Source organism: Pungitius pungitius, chromosome 18 (assembly GCF_949316345.1).
Source record: "Pungitius pungitius chromosome 18, fPunPun2.1, whole genome shotgun sequence".
NCBI lineage: Eukaryota > Metazoa > Chordata > Actinopteri > Perciformes > Gasterosteidae > Pungitius > Pungitius pungitius.
Genome location: NC_084917.1, coordinates 4,365,873 through 4,391,317, shown reverse-complemented (window position 1 = coordinate 4,391,317; position 25,445 = coordinate 4,365,873). Strand labels below are relative to the sequence as shown.

The window sequence follows — 25,445 nt, the reverse complement described above, 5'->3', positions numbered from 1 at the left end:
CATCCTTTAAAAAACACATGCGACAATGTGTAATGCCATAAATGAGGATTTGCAATACCTGACAGAGAGGTCTGCCTCCTCCCACTGAAGCTTGGCTAGAGAGCTTCCTTCTTTCAGGACTCCCAGCAGAAGGGCCCTGCGTCCACTGGGCTTGTGCACGCAAAGACCCCCGGCCCGGAGACCACTGTCCACTCCTCCGATCAGAGCCAGAACCGGCCACACTTCAGTGCAGAGGGCAGCCAGCTTGGCCTCCGACAGGGAGCGGCGGTGTCCCAAAAAATCTACTGTGTCGTCTTCAGCAAAGTCTTCTTCACTCAGTTCTGTCTCAGAATGTGTGGGGCCGACGCCTGTAAGAGTGGAAAAACAGAGAGTTATAAGTAACAACCATGAAGCCACAGAAGTAGCAAATCAGTGTTTCCAAACTTCTTGATATCCTGGGACGAATGCGTTTGCACAACAAGGGTGCAGATGATTGTGATTGTTTTGTGGGAAATGAACAGCAGAAACTAATGAGTGACTATGAATTTTTCTCCATTGCTAAAAATCCATTTTTCCTTTGCCCAGTTTGAAAATAGACACATAAAAGGTTTCCTGTGCTAGCAAAGTGTTATAAAAGGAAACTTGAGAGGTCTATTTAGGGGCAGGGGAAACGGCCCGATGAGGAGCCACTGCCCAAGCTGTGTCTGACCCAGATTGAAGTCGTCTTTGAGCAGGGGGCCAATGAGCTCCAGCTGGGTGTGGATGTACTGGTTGATGTGCGAGGCCCACTGGTCACACTGGTGGAGTCTACGGAGGAGCTGCACTGTTGACTCCAGCAGCACTGTGGTCCGGGGGCTGCAGAGAGGCTCCCCGGGCAGAAGATTACTGGGCATGCCTCGCATCTTAAGGTCATGCAGCGCCACCTGTGAGAAATACAAAAGGCACAATTCTGCTGTCCTGCAAATAAAAACCAACTAAGCAAAACATTAAAAAAAGACGTGTATTGAGCATGCAAAGTAAATAGCAAGTACCTTCTCTCCAGGATTACTGCTGTAGAACAACACACAAGGATATAGTTCAGAGGCAACCACACCTTCAAATGCCAACTTTGGTTCCTAGCAGGACAACACAAAAACACAGAGATTATTTTTAAAACAACCCTCAACAGTCAACCAAGACAAAAAGCCCGGAATACTGAATAATTGGTCGGACCTTGTCATTCTTGGCAAATGATATGGTGTGAGCCTCCATGTCCAGGATGCAGGTGACTGTGTCACCTTGAGTGAAAGAGGGAAGTGTGCGGACCAGTTCCCCTCCATGGTACAGGTTGCCACTATAGGCCCGATACAGCCACATGTCAGTGGTGGTGTGGTGGTTGTGATCTCTGACCGGCCAGCGTGACACACCAATACACGTGGCCTCATTGCCTCGGTTCTCTTTGGTAATGCAGAACTGAGGAGAGAGGCATTGATCTGTTGGTTAATTGCGTTTCGGTGGTACAATCTGGACGGGTTAACTGTAGCCGTGTTTTCTTTTCCTTATGAATCGATCAGTCACCTTCCAGATGAAACAGCCAGCTGTGATGGCAGTGGTTGCCAGGCCGTACCCTTTCCCTCCCGGGCCGTGGGAGAGGATGTTCCCGCTCTCCAAAGAACAGCAGATTATCTTGTGCGGGTCAAAAGAAAAATCCCCAATGGGAATACATTCATCGTAGCTGCCAGGGTTCTGCAAAGACATGAGTTGGAAAAAAAGAATTTGAAATTCATTTTTATTCAGTTTCAGTCTTTGAATACTGCATTTCCTCATTCATGTCAAAAGGCAAAACACACATTCTGATATTGTTATGGGTTATGATGGAGATATTGTCATCAAATTCTGAGCAACTTCAGTCGCGTTTTAACACACAAAGTTTAGGTTTTACTTAAGACTTAAATCGATTTTGCAATTATTTCTGCATTTCAAGAAAAGAGGATGACTAAATAAGGACACAGTATTTTTTTAAAGAAATGCATTGCAGCAGTTTAAATCGATGAAACCATTACAGTGGTAAGTACAACTGCCCTATTTTTCACGTACAACAGGTTAACGATATATTAATGGCAGACTTTAGACAGATCAAGTGGCTACAATGCGAGTAAACTCTTATGAAATTATAATGCTTATACAGCATGTTTATGGGTGGTTGTATTATTATTGTAAGAATGTCAGTTGACCACAGTGTTATTTTGTAATACAGCTGTATTACCCCCTTTTCTTTTTCAGCCGTCTCTTCGTGGCTCTTCTCAGCTAGTGGTTCCTTCCACATATAAACAGACAAGAGCTGAAAGAGTTCTTTAACAATCTACAAGAGAATGGAGAAAAGGCGAACTACTTCAAAATTGCATTCATGTTTTTAAACTCAAAAACGTTGATTGTCTTGTTTAGCTACTTCTCTTGCATCTTGCATTTACATTTTTTACATCGTACCTGTTGAATTTGAACCGGTTCAGAACAAGCAGGTAACACTTTTTCTAAAACATGGAACGCCAAGAGCTCAGTGCGAAGGTTCTGGAAGCATGAAGATCCTGAAGAGGAAAATGAATGGATAATGACAAGAAACCAAAGTCAATTGTTCTGCATTGTAAACAATACAAATTATTTTTGAAATAATTCTTATGAATTGTTTTACCTGAAGAGCACTTGTGTGAAACAATGGCCATGATTGGATCGATCCATTGGACAAAAGTAGGAAGCCTTTTCATTACTCGTAGTGACAGAACACGCCTCAGAAACACCAAGAAATCTGCAAGCTGAGATTCAATCACTTTGCTGCTTTCCGCTCCTAAAACAACACAAATAGAAGGAAAACTATACAATGAGGCTTCACAGAAGCACTATTGGTCGTTAAAAAGAACAGACTTCATGATCTAGTGCAATTTGTAACACGATATACATATATTTCCATATTTCAAAGTTGAATTTAATGCACCAATTGGTTTTGTGCTCTTGCTGCAGGAGTCCAGATCTGCCCCCTCAGCAGTTCCTCTCTCTGCTGTCTGCTGCTGGTGAAAAGTATACAGGATATTTTGAAGCTGCTCACACAGCACTTCCATTAGGGCATGGGAGACATCCATAGGCAGCAAATCCTCACAGGAGCTGAGAAAAAAGGACAACTTGTTATGCATGCAACACCTCGGTGTACTTTCACTTTTGAATGAATGAAAAATAACGGCAACTGTGTTGCATGTGTGTTCGGTCTTTTGATTCTCACCTTGCAGCCACAGTCAATATCTGAAGCAGACGGGCACAAGCTAGTCTAACCGCCCCACTTAGCAAAATGGGTCCAGATTTAGAAGCTGCAAACCAGCCCTGGTTCATTATGGCACAGCTGTTGTTGGTCAGCATGGAGAGGATTTCCAGGATGCCACATTTGATGACCAGCACCAGGTCCACTGGTTTGTAGGAGAAGTTAAGTGCAAACATTGTGGCCAGGAGAAGGTGCTGGTAAGAACCTGGTGATAGAGACAAAAACTTAACTCTAATAAGCGAGGTTATGCAGTGCAACAACAATCTTAATTCAATAAATGGAGCAAACTAAATTAAACGAAGTAGAACAAAATAAAACTCGATTTCCATCCAGAAGGAGAGCACTCAGTGGAACAACTTAAAAAAAAAAAAAAAAAAAAGGGAAGGATCCCCCTGGGAAGGATCATACCGATAAAACTTACAAGAGCAAATGACCTAAAACCATGCACAAGACGACAGTTAACATCGCTTTCTTAACAATCCTTAAAGAATATAATTTAAGGCGCTCTGGTCTAGTTTAAGTGCTGGGTCTACTACACCACCTTGTGTTACCTGTGTTGTTGAATGAGAGTGTCAGTCACTGCGTGAGCGCAGTGAGTATTTATTTTGGTAACTTTAAGCCACGACAGACCATCACGCATTCCCTCGGCACTCGCCCCGGTTGTAATGAAATTCTTGCAAGTAATTCATGGAAATACCTGGACTTTCTTTCTCCGACAGGAGCCTCTGTTTGAGGACACGCACCACCTGCTGGTAGAACGTGTGGGCTGCAGACTGAAGCTCTCTTTGCGTATCCACAGAAGCCGAATGAGTACCAGACTGGATTAAGAAAAGAGGGATTGGAGAGTAATTTATACAACAAAAGCTTATTGTAAAAGAAAAAAGAAAATTCTGTGATTCTCCTCCATCAATCTGGCAAAATTCCCATTCCTTCTTTCTTTCTTTCCAGCTCTCACAAACATTGTCCTAAACATTGTGATAGTGAGATTACTAAATGTACCATGTAATGCTGCATCTCATAATTAGCTCCAGAGGCGATGATTTGTGTTCCCAGCGCAAAACATCCAGAGAGGAATTGAAGCTGCACGGACTGCAACAATGCAGGAAACTGAGGGGAGACTGTGAACCCACTGCTCTTCTCCTCCATCCTAGACAGGAAGGATGACATCTGACAAAAGGCCTCCAGACGCAACTGTGCACAACAAGGGGAAGTTTGTAGTTAGTCAAGACCTTTAAATGCATTCAGGGAACTCCCAGATCAGCTCCAAATATTGTCCAGCAATGCATTTTACATTTGTTTTTGCACATTTTCAATAATGTCCACTTACACTTGAAGCGAAATGACTATATATAAGCCACATAACTTCCACCCTTACTTTCATGCAATTTAAAACCCACAGCAGTTATAATTAAGTATTTTGTAAAAGGGAAAAATCATATTACCTCAGCTCTCTGTTGCTGCTGCAGAATAGCAAAATAAATAGCCTTCGGATCTGCCTGAGTGCATGTCTGTGCACCCGGGGGTGTTGGTGAGGAGGATGACACGTGGATGAGGCTCCCACAGACAAAGTGGAACACCTGGTTAAGAATAGGCAAAGTGTTGCTGCCACAGTGGGACATGGGTGAGGTCGGGCTGATACACTGCCGAAGGCGATCCCAAGCGTCTTTCATGATGCCCAGAGAACAGAGAGGTAGACCTGGAACACACCGACCAGAAGAATAAAGCCCTGCACTATACTCCTTTCTGACATCCTAACTTACGCAGTTATTAATCCTGTGTTGATTTATGTAAGAAAACATACTAAAGAAAGATCCTTTAAACTCATGTTTATATAAGTTGTCCTCAGAGTAGAAATTTCACAATAAAAAGACATCAAAACGTTAAGTATACACATCACATTGATACATTAGTAAAAGTCATAGTTGGACCATTTAGGAAATACGTTTATATGTTTTTTGCTTGTTCCTCTCTGTTTTCAGTGCCTATGCTAAGACAAGGCTAATAATTAGCTAATCATTAAGGATAATAAGGCTTTATTAAGCAACCCATTAGCCGCTAATAAGAATAGTGTTGATATTTTCATTGAATTTTCAAAACTATTCCTTTAATACACAACTGTAGGATGTTTTTTTTGTATAGATTGTTGGTACAAAGTTTCTGGAGTAAAAATATTCCACCTACCCATTTTATTCTTGGAAGATCCCAATGAGTTTTTGGATTGGTCGGACTAAGTAAGACAAAGACAATACATTAGCGCTGATAAAGGGGGGAGGGACCAACTTCTGGTCTTCGATGCTCACCTGTTTCCGGCCATCAGCAGCCATCATTAGTAATTCTGTTGTTGATTTCCTAAAAGTGGGACGATAAGAACAGTTCAGTGCAGCCCAACCAAAAAAAAACACACAACTGCACTACAAAAACAACAACAAATTTACCACGAAAATACATAGCTGCCTATTAGTAATGCTAACCTTGCTCCAATGTTCACAGCCTCACTATTCTCCCTTACGCTGGGTTCCACACAAGCAGGCCTGATTCCCAGCAGGAGGTAGAGGCAACGGGACACCACCAGATGGCATGCAGCAGGGAAACCCAAGCTTTCCTCAGATTCCCTCTGCTTCTCCCTGTGCTGCTTTGGATCCAACTCCCTCTCTGGGCTAACTGGGCTCTCCATGCTGCTGGGGAGGGTGGAAGTGCCAAAGGATTCGTACACGGTCACGTTCTGCTGTACTTGCATGGCCTCCCGGGTGGCCATGAATGATTCAAGGACTTCTGCAGGCAGAGACATGTGAGGATCAGATGTATCCTAAGGATTTGCGTGTGTGTGTAATCCATCAGGCATGACATCATTTGACCTTATTGCTGGAAGAAGGGAAGAAATACAGATTTGCATTTCGAACCTGACAGGTACATACGACTGTTGCCAAATGTGTCCTCCTCAGCAACCTCTTCCTGGTTGTGGTTTGCTGCCGGGGGTGGAGGTAGCTGCACCTCCCAGCTGCAGTTACCTTCTGACTGCTGCTGCTGCTGCTGATCCTTTCTCACCTGCTCCACGGAGGTGCCTGGCTCTTGCCTGTCTATATCGGGACTTTGGGGAGTTTGAGTGGTCTGCAAGACAAGAAATGTTTTGAATAAACCAGTGTTCACCCTCATTTTTAGATGAAGACTATGTGTGGGAATAGTGGGTCGAAATACCTCTTCAATAGAAAGAACAATGCAATCATTTGACATATTAATAAAACAAAGCACAAGTTGACAGAACAAATATTAAACTACATGATGTTTTGCTCTATAATGGTTCGAATTGTCACAATATAAAGTATTGAAAACATACATTTTAGTTATTGTACCTGTTTGACAGCAGTCTGCACCTGTGTAATCCTTGGAGAGTTTTTATGGGCCAAAAGAGTGCTTCGGATTTTATCAACCGTTTCATAGACGTTCAGCAGCATCTCACAAGGCTCATATCTGTCCCAAAGGAAACCGTTAGCATTACAGTATGAATCTTACACAACTATGAGTGAATAAAATGCTTGGGAATAGGCAATTCAGTAAATATTATAGTATCTTTGGTTTTACTGACCTGTCCTGCCAACAGGCCTGATTCTGCAGTCCAGTGTGTTTCAGAAGAGCAGCCAGACTGCAGCGACAGACAGTCTGCAGCAAACAGTCACCCGTAGAGCCTCCACTCTCCCATTCTGCTGCCACAGCAAAACAACACCACTCGTTTACAACAAAGTCACACAAATGGAAGAACACACAACATAAAGATTATACTAATAAATATAATATAGATATAGATAGAATTGTGCAGCAACGATTACAGACAGTATATTAATACAGGTGCATCGAATTTTGTCAATTATGATACCGGATACTTACAATCTCAACTGTCAAACACAGGCATGCGCTCACACAGTTCAAGTCAAAGCACCTTTGCAGTGAGCGTACTCCTCCATATTCCGCCACAGGCCACCTGCAGTTCCTCTGGAGGATCCCAGCGCCAGCTCCAGTAAAGTCCTGGTTTCCTCATTGAGACTGAGCTCCGCCAGCCTGGCATCACTACTGCCCAGCAGTACCACCTCCGTCAGCCATGCCATGTTAGAGTCTACAGGACATGCGAAGGATGACAAGTAAACAAGTGAAAACTACACAATAACAAACATTTATTTATGTTCATGTTTACAATACTATTAGCTAAAGGATGCCCCTCATGCTATCCCTGTGTTTTAATCTTCCAAAAGGTATATGACATGAACGTAAACTAGGTGGCTGCTGGTTTTTCATCCAAATCTAAATCCTCCTCTATATGTTGTCTACCTCTTCTGTCAACAAAACAACCACAAATTTGCCAACATTGCTCTTGACTCATTCTTAGTCATCCCAGTGTGGCCACATTAGTGCTACATTAAACTCCGGATGAACCGTTTACATCCACTTGCCAAAATATTGGCTCATATAAAAGCATGGACCATGTTTTCCTACCCAGCTGTTCAAAGTCCATCTCAAGCCCGTTCCTGAGAAGGACATTTGATAGCCAGAAGTCTGATGTTTTCTCCTGAAGTGAGGGCGGCGGGCCTTGAAGCATTCCACCAAGGCAACGGCCGACTGCCAACGCTACGGACCGTTCCAGATCCAACAGCCAGACCCACTTGCTCTCCTCCTCCGGTTGCTGCTCTCCAAGGCATGTGTTTTCTTCACTTTTATCTGTAAGAAAGATACCGTGTCATGATTAAACAAGTTATATTTTGTCCGCTAAGGGGTATTGTAAATGTTAAAATGTGCCATCCTTTCCTGAAATAAATCCTAAAATAATAAAGCTTTTTGGTCAAGCGTTGGTCTAAACTCCACTGACCTGAACAGGTCTTCTGAGCCTCCATTGTCAGTTCTTGTTCTTCCAGGAGGCCGGTCTCCGGTAGCAACCTGTTGAAATCATTGAGTTGCTCCAGCAAGGCCAGTAAGTGGCTCAGGAGGGGTTGAACCGTGCCCAGAGGCAGCAGCAGCAAGGAGTACATTACTTGGCACAACAGGTTGCCAGCCACCGAGTTGTACAGCACCCCTGAAACCGAGGTTGAGACGAGAGAAGTGGATTAGAGTGATAGACTATGAAAATAATTGTGAAATACCGATGGACAGCAGCTATGTGAGAACAGCGGGAGATTAAATCATTGATTTTAAAACCCATTTATAGACTGTTCACATACAGATACAGTTTTATTGCCTTGTTGTTATGACCTACGTTTGAAGATATATACTAATATACTAAATGTTTCACTAAAGTTTGGATTTTGGTTTGTATATGACAATTCTTAAAGATTGAAAGCAGATTAAGTTAGAGAATAAAACTCTACAGAATTTGGTAGTCTTTTTGTATTACTTCTTCTGTGAAAAAAGTCCATCACATACTAGCGTAAATTAGCGTATATAAATCAACTAAATACAATATATTTGTACAGATACGTTATGGTAGGTTATAGTGGCACTCACTTGTTATCGGCCATAATTCTTACCATGCAGCTTCTTGATTATTTGTTTATCCAGAGAACTCTCCTTCAGCAGTTTGGTAGATCTCCTGAGAGTCTCAGCAGCACAGGGAAGCAACCGATAAAGATGCTCACGAAGCAGCGTTACACTGCTGTCATCCTACAGAACAGCAGCATCATAGTCAACATAAATGCTATGATATATAATACTAATACTATATGAATGCAGAGCTTTGAGGTTTGAATATAGGTAAATATAAGAGCACCTCAGGGTTGGGATGGATGTAGCAATGGGCGAGCAAGTGTTTGTGTAGTCCAGACAGCAGCTGGTGGAAGTGACAGGGAGGATCAGTCTGTCCCTGGCTATCACTTGATGGCTGCTTGTCACTGTTTTTCTCCAATTCCCCAAATGCCCGCTCCTGTATGGACAAACAACGACAGAAATTGTTTTAAGGAATAGTACAAGAAAGTAATTTGACAGCAACAGTGTGCGATAAAATAGCCAAGTTATATAGAATGTTTGTGAAAATGGCAACAAGATTTAACTGAGAACAATACACTTTAACAACATTAGATAAATGTTGCACATAAAGGCACAGGGTCCTCTTTACATACCGTGTAAAAGCCTATGCTGAGGAGCAGGGTCCTGAGCAGCACCTCTGCTAAGTGCAGAGGGTTATAGGACTCCACGGAGCTGGATGAGGAGGGAAGCCGGGCGGACATAACGGGTGTCAGAGGCGGTCCTAGAGATGTCCCCTCCCCAAAATGGCTGTAACCTAGTAATGAAGACACGTGGCTCTGGTCCTGAAGGCTGCTGAGGACCATGTCTAACTGCAGGCGCTTTTGAAAGATACAGGGGAAAGGGTTCGGGATTTTTACATTTAATTGTGAGGCTACCAAAAACATCTCTGTGGAGAAGAAGCGATCTTTGTTTTTTACAGCAACACATTTTCACCACGTTCAGGCCGTCCTTAACACATTGCCTAGCAACACTCTTAAGTTGGTGGTGTGATTTGGACAAACAAACTGTCTGCTTGCTTCATCCATCCATTGCATAACCAACTATCTGGATTGGTTATTGTTACCAGCACTACTTTAACAACAGACAGACAACAGTCTATGTTATAAATGGCACCCAAATGCTTTACATACCTGTCCTTTGGAGGGGATATTTAAGCTCTGAGGGCCCTGAGGAAGGAGTGACAGGAGCAGTTCTGTTCTCTCCCTCAGGGGAGGCAGCAGCAGGGATGCACCAATGGACAGCGTGTTCAGAACTGCCTGGGGATGGACATGAATGTCAACACAACACTTTTACTGCAAGCAAAAATATAATATAGCACATATAGTTGGTTTACCTGTTGTATGGAGTCTGGCATATTGGTATCTATGAGCCGAAAGAGCAGGTTTCTTAGGGGCCTGCCCTGAGCCCCCAAAACCATGGCTCCAGTGCCCCCAGCATGGGCCAGAGATAAGTGGATGGACAGCAGCTTCATGCAGAGCAAAAGAAACTGATGATGGTCCCTAAAAAACGTACACAGAGAGCATTAGGAATGTTGGTGAAGTGGATAAGAGGGAACATTACAGGGAGGGATTCCGTGTGGGGATGTAATACAAACTTAACTGATCAGAGGCCAACGGACCATAAATACATTTTTGCACATGGATATATAATCACATTGTGTTCATTGATTTTTATACCGTTTAGATAGGAATGGGGCAGGGGGCGTGTCATTCCCGATGCCGTCACAGTAACTCTCAAGGAAGTTGCGTAGATAGGTAAATGTACTTTCTTCTAAGTCGACACAAAAGGGCCTGTGCCACGCCACCAGTTGCCTGGAAAAGAAGTAAGTCACTTAGAAATACACAAACATCAGAACTAATAAGACAGGGGGATGACAAAACAGGAGCTCAGCTGTTTAGAACAATGATGAAAAAGCAATTACCGGTCAGTTGGATCTGCGGTCCAAGCCAGGCTGTGAGAAGTGCCGGCAGTAATTTGTTGGATCGACACCCCCTCTAGACCGAGCACTTTCTTGGGTTTGGTAATCGGTGTTGAGGTGTGGCCTTGCCCACATTGGCCCATGGTGTTGTTACCCCAGGCATACACTTCATTCTCTGTCAGAGCACATTCACAATTTGACAATAACATGTCTATAGAGATCAAGACACAGGCGATTAACCACTGGTGGTCTCTTACCGTGCGTCAGGGCCAGACAGTGGCTGTCTCCACATGAGATATCAATGATCTTGGTGATACTCAGGTCTTCTATGAACCTGGGTCTCAGAGAGGTTGTCTCAGAGGAGCCACAGCCTAAACATGAGCCACAGCCCCACGCAAACACCTAAATGAGAAATGAATAAACATTTCACTTTTCTGTATCTCTTTAGATCTCTCTAAAGCTTTTCATTCAAATAAATGTGTGTTAAGTCACTCTGAAATCGCTGAAGGAGGTAAATCAATAAGCATTGGGCCTATTGCCCACTGAAAAAGCATTGCAAAACTGACATATTTTTATGTGAGTGTTAGTAGCTTGGTAAAAATTATATGTTGGTATTTCCCTTGATTGTATACAAAACAAACAGACTTTTCAAAAACCTGAAACTTATGCATTAACAACACAACTCACCTGTCCTGCAGAGGTAAGGGCCAGAGATGACTGGCTGCCAGCACACACTTTTCTGATGATGAATCCATGCAGGGCCTCTATGACCTTAGGGCGATACACACGATTGGTGTCCCCGTGACCTAGTTTACCTGAAAAAGTGAGTATGAGAACTGCATTAATTAACTCTGCCTAAAGCAGACCCATCTAGACCCCATCTATCTACCTATCTAGGTTAAGATAGACCACAACGATCCTACTACGGTATTGTCCTTCAGGTTAACAAGTAGCAAGTTAATAGTGTTTGCTGTCCTTAAGAAATTACTACAGAAGTTCTATTCTTACACTGAAAATATGATTTCCATCAGTTCACATAGGTCAACATACCATTGTCCCCTCCCCCAAAGGACCACACAGTGCGTCCATCCTGCGCCACAGCAACCGTGTGGGAGCTGCCACAGGCAACCTGCCCTACGCCGCTGATGTCCTTCACTAGCGTGGGCACGTTCCGGCTCTGACTGTCACTGTGGCCTGCTCGGGGGAGAAACCCGTGACAACAGAGGTTGTCACAGAAATGCTCCACTGGAACGGATGAGACAAATGTGCCCGACAGAATTGAGAAATGGAGAGTGTACCGAGTCTGCCAAAGTCGCCTTCTCCCCAGGTATAGAGCTCTCCATCATTAGTCACAGCAGCGCTGTGTCTGTAGCCAGCAGACACACAAACAACAACCTGGCAGAGACCCCATAATGTATGGGAAATTATATTAAAACACAAGTGGCTTTTAATGTGACAGAATGCATGAATAAAAAGTTTTTTTTTTATGCCTACCTTGCCAAACAGCGGGCCTTGTATGATTTTGGGGTATTTCTGTGTTGCACTGTTGCCATGGCCCAGTTTCCCGTATTCTCCATCACCCCAGCTGAACACCTGGAAAACATGTTTGGAATATTCTACAATTCATAATGCTATTTCTAATGTACAACCCTACTAACACCATCAAAGGAAGTGGAGCGAAAACGCAGTGTCCATATCATGATGCCTCACGTGTCGGCAAATTCAACTGCTTGTAAACTTCTTTGTCACTGTCAAGAATTTGAACTAATGTAAACATGAAACACCTGGGTACAAGTCTGCACATCTGAGAAATATGTATCAGAACACATAGTAGCTATTTTAACTTGTTACCTCTCCCTCTAGAGTGATGGCCAAAGTGTGACCATCAGAGCCCTTGGAGGAGGACACTTTCTTCATGTTCCTATGTGGCTCAAGCACAAGTTTTTTGGGCATGGACTGGTTGTTGGAGTCCCCCAGGCCCAGGCGGCCGTAGCTGCCTTTTCCACATGCCTTCACTGAACCATCAGCCGATACTGAAAATGTACAGTACTGGCCTGCCTCAATCTAAACGACAAACAAGGTAGGTTAAAAGTAGTATTACGGGTTATCATCATTACGTTATTTTCCTGTGTGTGGCTGTACCATTTGGGCATCACTGAAGCCCTGAGTCAGCTTTGGCAGCAGGATTTTCTCCAGAGTCCCCTCTGCCAGCTGATGGCTGCTGTTGCTACCCCACACATACACCACGACCGTGTCACTCTCTGAACCAGGAGCAGCCGGATTAGTGCCGCAGGAGCACTGGCAGTAGGACGCTAGGTTACAAATCTGTCAAAAGGAAGGAAGAAGAGGTACATTAAGTAATTTAATTGGAAAATATATCAGTTTTTAATGGTGCCTACATTTTAGAGTGTGTACCTCCTCAAACAGGCAGAGCGCTGCCTGGGAGAGTCGGCAAAGTCCATCTGCATCCTTTTTCGGCACCTGAGTATTGACAGAATCCCCTCGGAAACCCTGGAGGGGAGGGGGAGGGGGGGATTTAAACCAGAATTTACAACAGAGACAATCCTCCATCCTAAACATAGTGACAACTTGCTCCATCAGTCAGACGGTGACGTCAAGAAAGACAGATCCCATGTGTGTTTAGAGTTGTGTTCTCTTTCTTAAGCTATTACAGAACTCTAAATTGAGTGAAGAATGGGCTAAATCAATCAGGAGGATGTTGGCCATGCCCGAGCCTGCTTGTCATTTGTCTAGAAATATTGCAAAGCTGATTAGCCTGCTAAGGGATGACTCAATACGGACAGACAATAAAGACTGGCTCAATTTTAATCCATATCTGCACACTAATGCATGTCTCCAAGATTCAAATGACACTGCTCCAGTGAAAAAATCAGCTTACTGCAGGTACGGATGTGTCATCGAAAGGCAATTTTCCCCCTTTTCTATCAATGGGCCTCATTAAACAGTACGTTCATAAATGTGCGTATAAGTATATTCATATAACTTGGGTACTAACCTCAACACATCAAAGCCAAATGACTTATTGTTTATAATAAGGTAACATACCAAAGTACAGCTGAACAGCCATTCGTATTGAAATGAGCAAAATTTGAGGGCCTACCGAATATTGCTTCATTTGAAGGAGCGTTTGATGGATGACATCAAAGCCCACACCAGCTGAGTCCTGGGAGCTCAGTGAGGAGGAGGAGGAGGAGGAGGAGGAGGAGGAGGAAGACAGAGGAGAGGAGGATGAGGACATAGAAGCAGCCAAGGCCACCTCCACCCACTCCAGCAGAAACTTCAGAGAGCCTCTCTGCATGGCCAGGCCGAGCAGCAGCTCCAGCGCGAGCCTCCTGCCAGTCGGGTCCGCCCCACCGGTCCCACTGCTCACAGAAGTCTTCTTCAGGAAGTCGGACACCTGCGACAGGCAGTCTAGCCCGACTGACGGGATCTTGTTCTCGTTGGCCAGGGAGAGCGGTGGCAGAGACGTCAGCACAGAGGACGCTGTGGCGAGCACGTCGTTGCAGAGCACCGACTCCGGGTGCACGGAAGCCGCGTACCGCCAGTTCTGCTGCAGCAACGAGAAGAGCAGGCTCAGACCTGTCCTCACGCCCATCTCGATCAGAACGTCTGTGCCGGACTTGACTTTAGAAGCTCCCCCTGGCCGGCAGGGCTCCGAGGCCAGCTCGAGTTGCCCACATTCGGTGCCGCTGTCCGTGGACTGGGAGGGCAGCTGCACGCGGAACTTGTCATGGTATTTCCTGTGAAGTGCGTAGTAGATCCTCTGGAGGACTACCAGCCTGTGGTGGAGGCCCAGGGTGTAAGAGGTCTGCGTCAGCATCCGGTGGGCCAGCCATCGCTGGCTGTGAAGCAGCGATGAAAGGTACTCTTCCTTCTCCGCCGAGGCACTGGACTCGCACTCAAAGTCTGGCAGGCGTGGGCCGACGAGTTCTTGGACAGGTTGGGCCAGGGTCACCACTTCCTTGTTTAGAAGGAGCTTACTGTAGAGCACAGCAGCTCCATGCCTCCTGGCTGTCTGTACACTGTCTTCTGCTGCCCAGGAGCTATTGTAGTGCTCCTGCCACTTCAGCAATACGTGGGTCTGACAAGGCACCATGTCTTGGCATTATCTATATTCTGATGTGCACCTGAAAAAAACCCAGAGGGATATTTATTTGAAAGAGTTAATGAGGGCAATTCACACATATCATCCCACATACCTGATTAACATAATGAAGTTGCTTTTTCTTATTCCTCGTCATAAATTTACAGGCTACATTGCGCAGCTGAAAGCCGATGATCCCATGCGTTTTCCTGCCAACCAAATTCAGAGTGAAGGTGTCAAGTTTCTCCTTAGACATGGGACTTTTCCAGCATACTGTACATCCAGGCCAGTGGCATAGGCCCAGTGGGTATCACTGAAATAGGTCGGCTAAACCCTTTTAATAACAGCTAATCAACACACCCACGCTGACGAGGAGACGTTTGTCTCACAAGCTGACGTGCTACACAATACAAAAGTGATCTTTACTGTGCGTTGACATTGAAAAGTATCAATGCGGTAACAAAAACAGTCAAAGAATTCAGTAAGGCCAATGAGTGATGGTGAAACGTTCCCCCTTCAAAATGCATTCATGTTCTCAATGTGGTTGTCATAGCAATTGCTTACAAGATGATCAACTGCTTCTCTGAAATACAATCCCATGCAAAGAAAAGACCCGGGCGGTTTGCCTGCACTTGCTTTGTAAAAAAAGAGCAAGTCTGCTGTTGCTCATGAGTAGAAATTGTACACATTCAGGAACAAAAATACAGATTATTCTTTTATTATTTTCCCAAACTATTATGTGAATATCCAATACTAGGAATTTACTAAATCACTGTGCCATTCGTTACAAACTAATTACTATCATAGACTCAACATAATGGCATGTCATTCCTTAGAAGCAAAACACAGGTTGAGGCTAAACTAACTCTGAGACTCCTGCAGGGAATAACAAATGCATGAACCGGTATGAGCGAGAGAATGCTGGCTGCTGCTAAATATGCCACTATAGTCTACAGTCATCTCTCAAGCCTTGCCGGAGGCCTGTGGGGCTATATGGTTTCCACTCTGGCCAAAAATAACAGCCTGCATTCATATAGCAATGGACTCTGCAGGTCACGCAACCAGCAGCAGGCAACCAGCAGCAATGTAAAGTGCAAACATCCCGGACAACAAACTATCTGTAATCTTAGGACGTGGACGTTAAGGACAACTTTTGAGTTTGCCTCTCACTATACCCCCACCCCACTTAGCTCGGTTCAGATTTTTGTCATTCCATCTGGAGCATTTACAATACACACAATACCATACCAAAAACATGTATTACTATATAAATTGAGCAGTATTTTGAGCGTTCAACAATACCACCAAAAAAAACAATACCAGGAATTATATTTCAGTGTTTAGATTTATTCCATGTTGCCCAACCCTACAGAAGCGTGACAATTTACAGTACACAAAGCTATGTCAACATGTTCCTCAACGGCAACTATTTTTAGACTGCCTTAAAAGATGCACTTTATTGAACCAACATCATGAAATTTGAACACTGACTATAATGGAGGTTTTCCTAGTTGATTTATCTTTCCTATTAATTCAATCGAATGCTTGAATATTGATTTTAATTATTGAAAGTAAACAATTTCAAATTAAAATACAATGAGACCAAGGGAAACTATTAATGAGAATATATACATAATATATATATGTGGCCAGCATTACGTTTTTCTTCTGCAGGATAGTTGGCCTCAATCTGAGAGAGGGAGAAGCTCAGCTATCTGTAAGACCTCCACCAGGACCAGCTGGAGGTGATCTAGGGCTTTGAAAGTCACCCAGTAATAAGCTGGAGGAAGTTGCTGAGCCAACGGTAGGTAGGGGTGCTCTGTTGCCACGACAACCGCGACTACAATTAGCAATTAGCCAACGTTAAGAAAAAACCTTTAACGAACCCTTGCTAACGTTAGCTTTGGATGGATTCACCACAATGCCAGCTAACATAACATGTCCGACGGCAACTTCGTTATCTGAAGATGCTGAAGGGAAAAGACAACGCGATGCGGCAAAAGTTCGGCCACGGAATCAGGGCATTCATCCTAATGGTGGATGCCAAAAGAGATAATTTAATAATGCGACGTTACAAACTAATGACCAACGACGCGTGTTTCTTCTCCAGCCACAGTTGACGTTAGCTCCGTGTAACGTTACGTTTGGCTCCACCAACGTAGCTAAACCGCCCCCGAAAAATACGGAAATTTTTAAAACGCAGTCGGCCCGGTGTCACCGACATAAAACACCGGTAACAATGTCACTGCACCCGCGGCGCCAGCAGCTGAGCGAACCGCAGGCTGCAGTGCGGTTGCTAGTCTGGTCCATGGCTGTCAAAACCGACCAAGCCCCTCCGCTGGTCGGCTGACAGCTCCCACAAACAACACACTCCCCCGGGTCGACAGCGTCGTATTAAGATATTAACGTGTTTGGTAAAATAAACAAATGACACCACGGACAGGTAAGCTACCGTGGCTGTAAAATAAAATAATAATAACTCCGCAGATATGTGTTTGGCGTTACCTGTCCCGTCCCGGTGAGGTCTCCCTCAGACGTGAATATCATGTCAACCTTCTCCTCTTTCTTCTTCTTCTTCGTCTGCTTAAAGTCCGATCGCTGAGGGCAGCGCCGCAGTCGGATGACGCCACCTTGTGTCTCGGAGAGGAACAACCGTCTCAAATATCACCGCCATCACCATCGTGTTTTTATGAATATCTTTCTTCTTTTTTTCCCTTCAGACCATGTCTGTTAAAAAATAATTATGAAAAAATAAAACAACACCATATATATATATATATATATAGCTGTGGCTTTGGAGGGAACTTTTACTTTTGTAATCTTGCTATGTGTGTTGACTCATAAGAAGTCCTCTGGGCTATTTATCTATGCCCTGATAACACAATATGTTCTTGCAGAACCCTCTCATTCAATCCATTGCAGACAGAACGATTTGCCATTTTAAAAGTTACAACATTTAAAAATAAAATAAAGTTCTCAAAGAAATAAGCCTGGATGTTATGTTGAATAAACAGAGCTTTTTAATTTATTTTATTTTTTACGTTACAACTTTAGACCAAGCTCGAGAAAATCCTCGCATCAGTTCTTATAAGAGCCTATACATTATGATTGATATGGTTAAATAATATTGTCAATATTATTTCTAATAATAGGATGTTGTGACCTAACTTCAGAAGATATTCAAGTTGAGCCAGTCACGGTGGTGGGGGTTGTGTGTGTGTGTGTGTGTGTGTGTGTGTGTGTGTGTGTGTGTGTGTGTGTGTGTGTGTGTGTGTGTGTGTGTGTGTGTGTGTGTGTGCGTGCGTGTGTGTGTGTGTGTGTGTGTGTGTGTGTGTGTGTGTGTGTGTGTGTGTGTGTGTGTGTTTGTGGAGGGCGGGGGGTCCTTCAGTCACCAAAAGAAAAACAAACCAAACATGATTCGTGACATCAGGTCACACGCATTTCAATTCCTGGATGGCGGTCCAGAGTTAATCCCACTTCCAAACCGGATTTCCAAAACAAGGGGACTGACTGGCAAAAAAAAAAAACGACGACAACACCGGAATGAGGAAATTGACGAAGGGGCAAAGCCATGTGCAAAACAAAGTTGCTCATCGTTGATAACCACGCGGCCCGCAGCACCAGAGGGTCACTCCTCCCGACTCTCCCAGCTGCGTTCCGCTTCTCCGTCCTTTGCGTCCCAACCAGACAGACGGCGTTCGCCTCACTGCACCAGCCCCTCTGCCTGTCCTCCCACCACCACCACCACCCCCCCCCTCCCCCGCTCCAACTCAGCCCCCTCTCTCCTGCACCCAAGGGCTATGTCTCTCCTCCTCATCACACTGCTGTCCTCACTCATGCTGCGCGATGCCGCGGCTTGGGGCGCCAACGTCAAGTACGCGGTGAACTGCCCCGACCGATGCAGCGCGGAGCGGTGCGGCGCGACGCAGCGGTGCGCGCGGACGGTGCTGGACGACTGCGGCTGTTGCCAGGTCTGCGCGGCCGGCCGAGGGGAGCACTGTTACCGCACGGTGTCCGGGATGCACGGCGTGAAGTGCGGACCGGGGCTGTTCTGCGAGTTCTACAAGGACGAGGACGACTACGGGGACGAATATGGGATTTGCAAAGGTATGTGCGTTGACTCGCGGTCAACGTGCGCGCGCGCGCCCTGCGTGATGTTTCTGTACCTGTGTGCTGCGTTTTGATTACGCGATGCCTGCTGCACCCAATGCAGTACCCCAGCTTGTTGTACCAGTCGCTATAGGGCTCAGGTTCATTGCATTATCACATTGAGAGTTTGCCACATAGTAAATGGTTTTGAAGACTTGTGAATCTTCGCTTGAAATAAAAAATTGGACATTTAACTTGACATTTGAACATGCTTGTCCACTTGCAGATTACCCATTTTTCCATTATTGTGACTGTGTCTATTTAACAGCATAGAATGTGGCCCTCATATCAGATCCAACACTAACTGTGTGATGTTTTCTTGTGTTTGCAGACTGTCTGTATGGAACCTACGGGATGGAGTGCCGCAAGACATGCAACTGCAAGGGCGGCATATGTGACCGGGAGACGGGAGCTTGTCTCAACCTCAAATTCTTCGCCAAAATCGCCGGCCAACTCAAGACTGAGCCGCAAGAAGGTATCAAAAAATATATATAAAAAAGAAAGAAAGAAGATTGATCGTTGTGTCATTTGTGAAATTCGACATGAATCGGAAGAGTGATGGATCCTCCTGGTCTTTTCAGGGGGAGAGGTGGGCTCAGGAGAGGTCAGTGCTGCCCAGGACACGGATCCCCACACGGACAGACCCACCGCTCCCAGGCGGCTCAACCCTCGCTGACAAGTGCTGACAGGGCTGAATCTATTCAGTGTACATGTAGCATTAACTTATAAATGAACTGAAAGATATATTTTATTATGTTAAGCGATGAGAAACTTTTTTATAGCATTTGGAGGTTTTGTTTGTTTGGTCCTCGTTTGAAGCCAGTATCTTTTTCTAATGAAATACACCAGACGGTTGTACGTTGTCATTCTCTTCCGATTCTCTTTTTCTCTTTTCTTCCTTTGTTCCCACGAGCTGCAGTTGTATACGTCGTTTAGCGTGCATATTGTTGAGAAAAAGAAAAGTTAATAATGTGCGTTTTATTTGAGGTTTTCCATATTGACGTCATATTTGTACTGGATCTATGAAAAGTGGATGTTGGAATTATCATGTATGTGACACCAGCCAATGTAAAGAAAGCCCAATTAAACCAAAGTTATCACACCCTCCAATAATCAAGGATCTCTTTGTTCTTTCATACCCTTTGCATTATTTGTTCAGCTCAGAGTTCATCACAAAAAAGGTTACAATTGAAGCCGAGATGACACATATTTTAAATGTGTTTCCATATTCTTTGCTATAAACGCTTTTCTAGATACTATTATAAATGCCGCGGAGTCTGATTCATGAAAGAAATGTGTGTGTGTGTGTGTGTGTGTGTGTGTGTGTGTGTGTGTGTGTGTGTGTGTGTGTGTGTGTGTGTGTGTGTGTGTGTGTGTGTGTGTGTGTGTGTGTGTGTGTGTGTGTGTGTGTGTGTTGTGTGTGTGAATCCAGAGAATGAAGGTTGGGGAAGCTGTTAAGTCCAAACAGGAAGCATCTTTTTGATCATGTTGTATTAAGCTGCATGTTTTGTGTCCGTTTCATAACATCTTGGGACCACGTTGGAATTATTGTTCTCGCTTGAATATCTACGCTGCTCTAATGAACAAATAATCAAAATCAAATCAAATCTTTGCTGACTTTAAGGAGAAATACTGCAGGATGTGAGAAAAATGAATTTGTTGCAGAGACAAATGGCACCGTGGAAAAATGACTTTTCTCAGAAATTGAAGCAAACTAAATCCTGAGGAGGATTTCTGTGGGCGAAAAGGAGAAGACGTTAATAACCTCAACAGAAGCGTCTGGGTAGAAAAATGTCTGTTCTGAGTGGAAGGAGTTCTTGTTTCCCATGATGATGATGTGAAGTGGCACTAGTGCTACCAGACAGGAGCAGAGAATGTATTACGCGGGCCGGACTCTGAAGACTTGGAACGACCTACTTTATTTCCACGAATAGACAAATGTTCTTTGGTCCCACGCAGAAAACATTCGTCAATCGTTGAAAAATACACCGCAAATAGCGTTTATTTGCTTTATGAAAGATCACAGACAAGAAGGAATTTGGGAGAGTTTAACAGCCAATGCAGTTACTGCAAGAAATGTTTTAACTAATAGCTATGAAACATATTCAAATTTTGAGACATTGTTCAAGGTCTTTCTGGAGAAAAGCACATTTTTACATTTCCGACCCGAAAGGGAAACATTCACGAAAGTTGTGAATTGTCTCTCAGCCTCTGCAGAGACATCCGATCACAGATTAATTCAATGACAGATTAATTCAATATGCGATCTTTAGAAATATGTGACACGACTCAACAAAGTCGTGTCGTGGTCTTTAACTAATGAAATATGTACATAAATTGTTCTGTGATAAATAAACCAGTGAATGGCAATGATTCGATTAAATATTCATCTTTGTCATTTTCTTTTTCTAAATGTTTCAACTTAATAGCTCCATAGCTCTTTTTAACCCATCACCTCACAGAATCAAAGTGCGTAAAATCCAGATCACGTCATTCAACATTTTGTCGGGATTCTGTCCCAGCTAAAAATACCCTTATTAGCCTCACCTCTGACTCTCACAAAAATGTGTTCCAGTATTCAGCTTGTTTATTTCCTGTGCTTCCTGACACCTGTGAAAATGTCCCTTCTTCCTGTTGTTGTTGTGTCTGCCGAGGGTAGGAATTTAAAAGCAAGGGGTTTTTTTTGGTCTTGGAAAAGCAACAGAGGTTCCGTCCTCTTGTCGAGAGACAGACAAGGATCCCTCCAGCCCTTTTTATTCAACTTATGTTCAAATGAAAGCTCAACATAAGCTCCATGAGTATGAGTAACATTTATTTCACTACTATTATCCACATGTTTTTTTTTCACTCTTTAGTAAATAATGAAAATAATAAGATTTTGGTGTTTATGAAACACAAAATCCAAGTTGCAGCTTCCACAATAAAGTGAATGTTCCCTTTCCTTCTTCTTACTTAAAGTTTCATTTGAACATTTATGAATTCAAACCTGATCATTTTTGTATGAAAATATAAAGTAGATTTTTTTTGGAATTCATATATCTCCTCAATCCAAGCACACGGTGACGCGCACACACACACACACACACACACACACACACAGTGATGCTGGCAGGTATGGGAGCGGTGTGTATTCCTAATGTTCCTCTCGTTCCCCTGAGAACGGACAGCCAGGGGCCTCGCAAAACCAAACAAAGGACCACTGGAAAACAACAGGAAAGCGTTGGTGAGAAATACCCTTTATCTGACTCCCCCGAAACACGTCACTGCCGCCTCCGCAGAAACAAAGGTGCGTGAACGGAGTAGTAAATAACACCGATTCACTGCAAATAGACGTTCCGGTTGTTTATTGTAGCCGTGGAGTGACACGGCTCAGCGGAGGGACGCGGGCACCTCGAGCCGAGGCGGATGGCATCCATGGCGAAAACATCTAAAAAACCGGAGGCCAACGAGGAGCATTTGAACTTTGAGGCGTTCGTGTCACGATTCGAAACGCGAGGCCGGTCCGGTTGGTGAACCTGTTGGTTCCTTTTCTCCGTCACTTAAGTGGTTCTCAGTGACAACACGGGCCCCGGAGGCCTCGACCTCGGCGACCCGACCTCTGTCCCCCGGAGGCTTCGTCTTGTTTCTCGTCAGTGAGGATGTTCATTATCACGCTTTACAATCAGCATGCGTGGCCTTTCAGAAAATGTGTCCGTAACCGTCACATGTGTCAAAGTGTCTAGAGAGCTTTAAAAAAATCCTCTCTACGATTTTTGGGTTACTTCCTGTACCATAAATAGCATAAATACTTTTCTTCTAACCACTTCCTGCTATTTTTTTTACTCCAAAATACTAGTGTACAATCATGCCATGTGGTCATGTCCACACAAGGCATATGGCTACTTCTGATGTTTTTTAGAAGGTTGTTATAACAATTAAAATATGTAATTCTTTACCAAAAGCTGTGAAGTGACAGTGTTTTAGACCAGAACAGTTTTTTTTTAAATGACATGTTGTGGGCCTGTTTTGCTGTAACACATGGACCTCTGGTGGCTCTTTGAAGGTATTGGATCATACAGTTATTTTGCATTTACTTTCCATCAGTTTGTCACGTAGCCTTGACAAATGTTGCGGTACGACTTTTTATTTTTACTGTCTTAATTTGGTTTTATGTCTCTTTACAACAACTCTGAGGATCTAAGGATTTTATAGACCCAATGCACACTGTAGGCTCCTGCCATAATGCCCCACACAGTAATACAAACGACAGATTATTAAATATATTTAGAGTATTATTGTGTGTGTAAAGTTAAAGATTAACCTTAACAGTAATAATCGGCAATCCAAAGGTTTAAGGACCCACCGCTAGAGGGCAGTATTGTTTAGAGAAAGAGAGATTCCCTTTTGTGTGGAGAAAAACTTTTCTAATAAATGCGACTGTTGCAGAAGTAAATGACTAAAGTAAGCAAGGACTGTAAAACTATAGCCACAAACTCACCAGATGTTTGCGGTTTACATAATTCAATGTAAACAGGATATTTCAGGAGGAAGGGCAGTGGCTTTGCATTGCCTTTTCAAAGCAAACAGTCAGCAAGTCAAGTGAAGGAGCTGCAACATGTTTTTCTGCCTTCCCTCGAGGTCAGGACACAAAATGGAACAGGCTGTAGAGGGTGACCTTCGTCTGCCAAAGCGACAGAGCGCAGTCTTATGGCCTCTCCCTTCTTATCTAAACCGTTATATACGCTTGTTTTCCTTCCTCGGGGCGGCTTGATGGTTTGCAGCGTCTTCTTCTATTCCCACAGGCTGTGTGTTCTGATAAGACGCTTTTTCTTTGTCACATTGGAGCTACATTATTGAAACCTGCAACAATTGATTTGTCCGCTTCGAGGCGACCCGAAACACAACATTTACACGTTCTCCCTCCGGCTGATTGTCGCTAACAACGTCCAGCAGATGTGTTAAAAGATTTCCATTCATCTTTGTGCCCACCGGATGATTGTGAATCCAACATCCTCCGTTATGTTCACCTGCCCGTCGCTAATTCTTTGCCTTTAGGCATTCTTCAAGGTTTCTCGTCGAAAAAATAAATGTTGAGATGAAAGTATGGAGTTGAAGGCAGTAGAATGAAGAAAAAAAAAAGAAAAAAACAATGAGCTGAAAGAAGCTAAAGAGCCCTTTTTGGGTGATGGCTATTGATACGGCGTCATTCGAAGCCCCGATGGGTTCCAGGAAAGGAGGAAGGCCTCTTGTCTGACTGCAGAACTCCAAAGACCTCGTCCCAGAGGTCCCCAACTGTCCAAAAACCTTTGCCCCGCGGAGGCCATGAGAACGGCAGACCCAGAGAGAACGTCCCAAACCCCCCGGAGGCCTCCTCCGTTGAAGATCCGTCCGTTCTTATCTCGCGGGCCCGTGGACATCGGATGAGGTCGGGGCCCGCAGCGTCTCGGGGGAGTGAACGCAGCTCCGGTTTGTTTACTGACGGCCTCTTCTCACGTCGCAGGGTCACAGCGTTTCATGTTCAGCATTCCACGTCCAGCGAATATAATAAAACATGCTGAAGGATGCGTGAGGACAGATGGGCCCGGGGCCCACCGTCATCTTCTGTGTGGAGATTAAACTTTATTGCGAGGAATGAATTCTGCACTTTTCTCTCTGTTGGTGTGTCGGGGATATAAATCGGATAAAAACATGATTAAAAGATCTACTTGTTTTAATGAAGTAACATAGCGGACTCCGAGGGAAAAGATGTCAGGAAAAAAAAGGTCAATGTTTATCTTTTACAAAGTTCTCTTTCTTTTTTTCTAACTCTGTGCAGCTAAGCAGCTGCATGCTTTTTTGGAGGATGTTACAAACAAACAAAAAAAACTGTTCTCAGATGTTATTGCTGTGGCCGCAAATATGCAATCAGGTGCATGAGGAAAATGAAGCCTTGTTCCACCTCGTGGAAGGAGAAAAAGCGCCAGTATTAAGCTTTGGAACGGACGAATGCACTGCTGCTGCCTTCTTTTGATCAATCGTTGGACAAATGCTGAGAGAAGGTGCAGGTGTAATGTTGACCTCGCTCCTGCCTGTAGATCAAAGCGATCAATAGATCGCCGTGCGGGAGGCGGACCCAACCGCCTCAATAAACTCAGCGGGGTTCATATCACAATACACACGCCACCCATTTCCAAATGAGCTAAATCTCATCCCCGTGATTTGATCTGGGAGGAAGTAATTATTGTTGACACATCAGCTGCCTCCTACATAGATTGGAATTTCCCTCCCTTATTAGTGACGAGTCCATTTTCCCGGGAGCAGGTGCTGGTGGCAAAACATTGCGGTTTCAGGGAGGCTTCTGCATCTCTCCTGTGGTGAAAATGTAAATCGTACCATTCAATGCTTCAGCATTTTATTGAAAGCAAATTCTTCTTGTAATATTTTTTGCTTTGTTTTTTAGGTCTTCACTAAAAAAATACTCCTTTTCTTCCACTCTGTTTCATCTGAATTGAAGTCTTTCAAAGTGTTCATTATTCAGACTGTTC

At 44.1% G+C, this 25,445-nt stretch overlaps 2 protein-coding genes across 7 annotated transcripts in view; one reads left to right on the top strand and one right to left on the bottom strand.

Annotated features, from left to right (window-relative positions):
- LOC119226303 (probable E3 ubiquitin-protein ligase HERC1) overlaps positions 1-17,445 on the bottom strand; it is a 35,634-nt gene extending 18,189 nt beyond the window's left edge. For 3 of the 6 annotated variants that reach the window (XM_037484110.2, XM_037484115.2, XM_037484114.2), the window contains exons 1-39: positions 17,299-17,444; positions 13,810-14,836; positions 13,104-13,199; positions 12,831-13,013; positions 12,540-12,752; positions 12,183-12,281; positions 11,987-12,083; positions 11,739-11,882; positions 11,376-11,503; positions 10,946-11,090; positions 10,692-10,863; positions 10,447-10,581; positions 10,104-10,269; positions 9,901-10,026; positions 9,364-9,588; positions 9,015-9,167; positions 8,776-8,908; positions 8,121-8,324; positions 7,751-7,972; positions 7,200-7,373; positions 6,849-6,966; positions 6,616-6,733; positions 6,166-6,373; positions 5,737-6,037; positions 5,566-5,614; positions 5,447-5,492; positions 4,708-4,961; positions 4,265-4,456; positions 3,963-4,083; positions 3,230-3,470; positions 2,948-3,114; positions 2,648-2,800; positions 2,446-2,543; positions 2,225-2,320; positions 1,537-1,704; positions 1,192-1,431; positions 1,011-1,094; positions 689-902; positions 59-347 (exon numbers count right to left, since the gene is read on the bottom strand). In XM_037484110.2, the coding sequence (XP_037340007.2) occupies positions 59-347; positions 689-902; positions 1,011-1,094; positions 1,192-1,431; positions 1,537-1,704; positions 2,225-2,320; positions 2,446-2,543; positions 2,648-2,800; positions 2,948-3,114; positions 3,230-3,470; positions 3,963-4,083; positions 4,265-4,456; positions 4,708-4,961; positions 5,447-5,492; positions 5,566-5,614; positions 5,737-6,037; positions 6,166-6,373; positions 6,616-6,733; positions 6,849-6,966; positions 7,200-7,373; positions 7,751-7,972; positions 8,121-8,324; positions 8,776-8,908; positions 9,015-9,167; positions 9,364-9,588; positions 9,901-10,026; positions 10,104-10,269; positions 10,447-10,581; positions 10,692-10,863; positions 10,946-11,090; positions 11,376-11,503; positions 11,739-11,882; positions 11,987-12,083; positions 12,183-12,281; positions 12,540-12,752; positions 12,831-13,013; positions 13,104-13,199; positions 13,810-14,805 (6,968 nt within the window). In that variant the 5' untranslated portion in view covers positions 14,806-14,836; positions 17,299-17,444. Of the gene's footprint in view, positions 1-58; positions 348-688; positions 903-1,010; positions 1,095-1,191; positions 1,432-1,536; positions 1,705-2,224; positions 2,321-2,445; positions 2,544-2,647; positions 2,801-2,947; positions 3,115-3,229; positions 3,471-3,962; positions 4,084-4,264; positions 4,457-4,707; positions 4,962-5,446; positions 5,493-5,565; positions 5,615-5,736; positions 6,038-6,165; positions 6,374-6,615; positions 6,734-6,848; positions 6,967-7,199; positions 7,374-7,750; positions 7,973-8,120; positions 8,325-8,775; positions 8,909-9,014; positions 9,168-9,363; positions 9,589-9,900; positions 10,027-10,103; positions 10,270-10,446; positions 10,582-10,691; positions 10,864-10,945; positions 11,091-11,375; positions 11,504-11,738; positions 11,883-11,986; positions 12,084-12,182; positions 12,282-12,539; positions 12,753-12,830; positions 13,014-13,103; positions 13,200-13,809; positions 14,837-17,298 lie in introns of all 6 variants that reach the window. The other 3 variants (XM_037484113.2, XM_037484112.2, XM_037484111.2) reach the window with 3 other exon arrangements.
- Positions 17,446-18,317: 872 nt separating this feature from the next.
- esm1 (endothelial cell-specific molecule 1) lies at positions 18,318-20,046 on the top strand. Its single transcript, XM_037484943.2, has 3 exons — positions 18,318-18,900; positions 19,274-19,417; positions 19,524-20,046. Exons 1-3 carry the CDS (start codon positions 18,594-18,596, stop codon positions 19,616-19,618), a joined length of 546 nt encoding a protein of 181 aa, XP_037340840.2. The 5' UTR covers positions 18,318-18,593; the 3' UTR covers positions 19,619-20,046.
- The last annotated feature ends 5,399 nt before the right edge of the window (positions 20,047-25,445 follow it).

Coding starts and splice junctions, on each gene's coding strand:
- esm1 (XM_037484943.2), top strand. CDS start 18,594: ATGTCTCTCCTCCTCATCACACTGCTGTCCTCACTCATGCTGCGCGAT. Junction 18,901..19,273: donor CGAATATGGGATTTGCAAAG/GTATGTGCGTTG, acceptor TTGTGTTTGCAG/ACTGTCTGTATGGAACCTAC. Junction 19,418..19,523: donor CAAGACTGAGCCGCAAGAAG/GTATCAAAAAAT, acceptor TGGTCTTTTCAG/GGGGAGAGGTGGGCTCAGGA.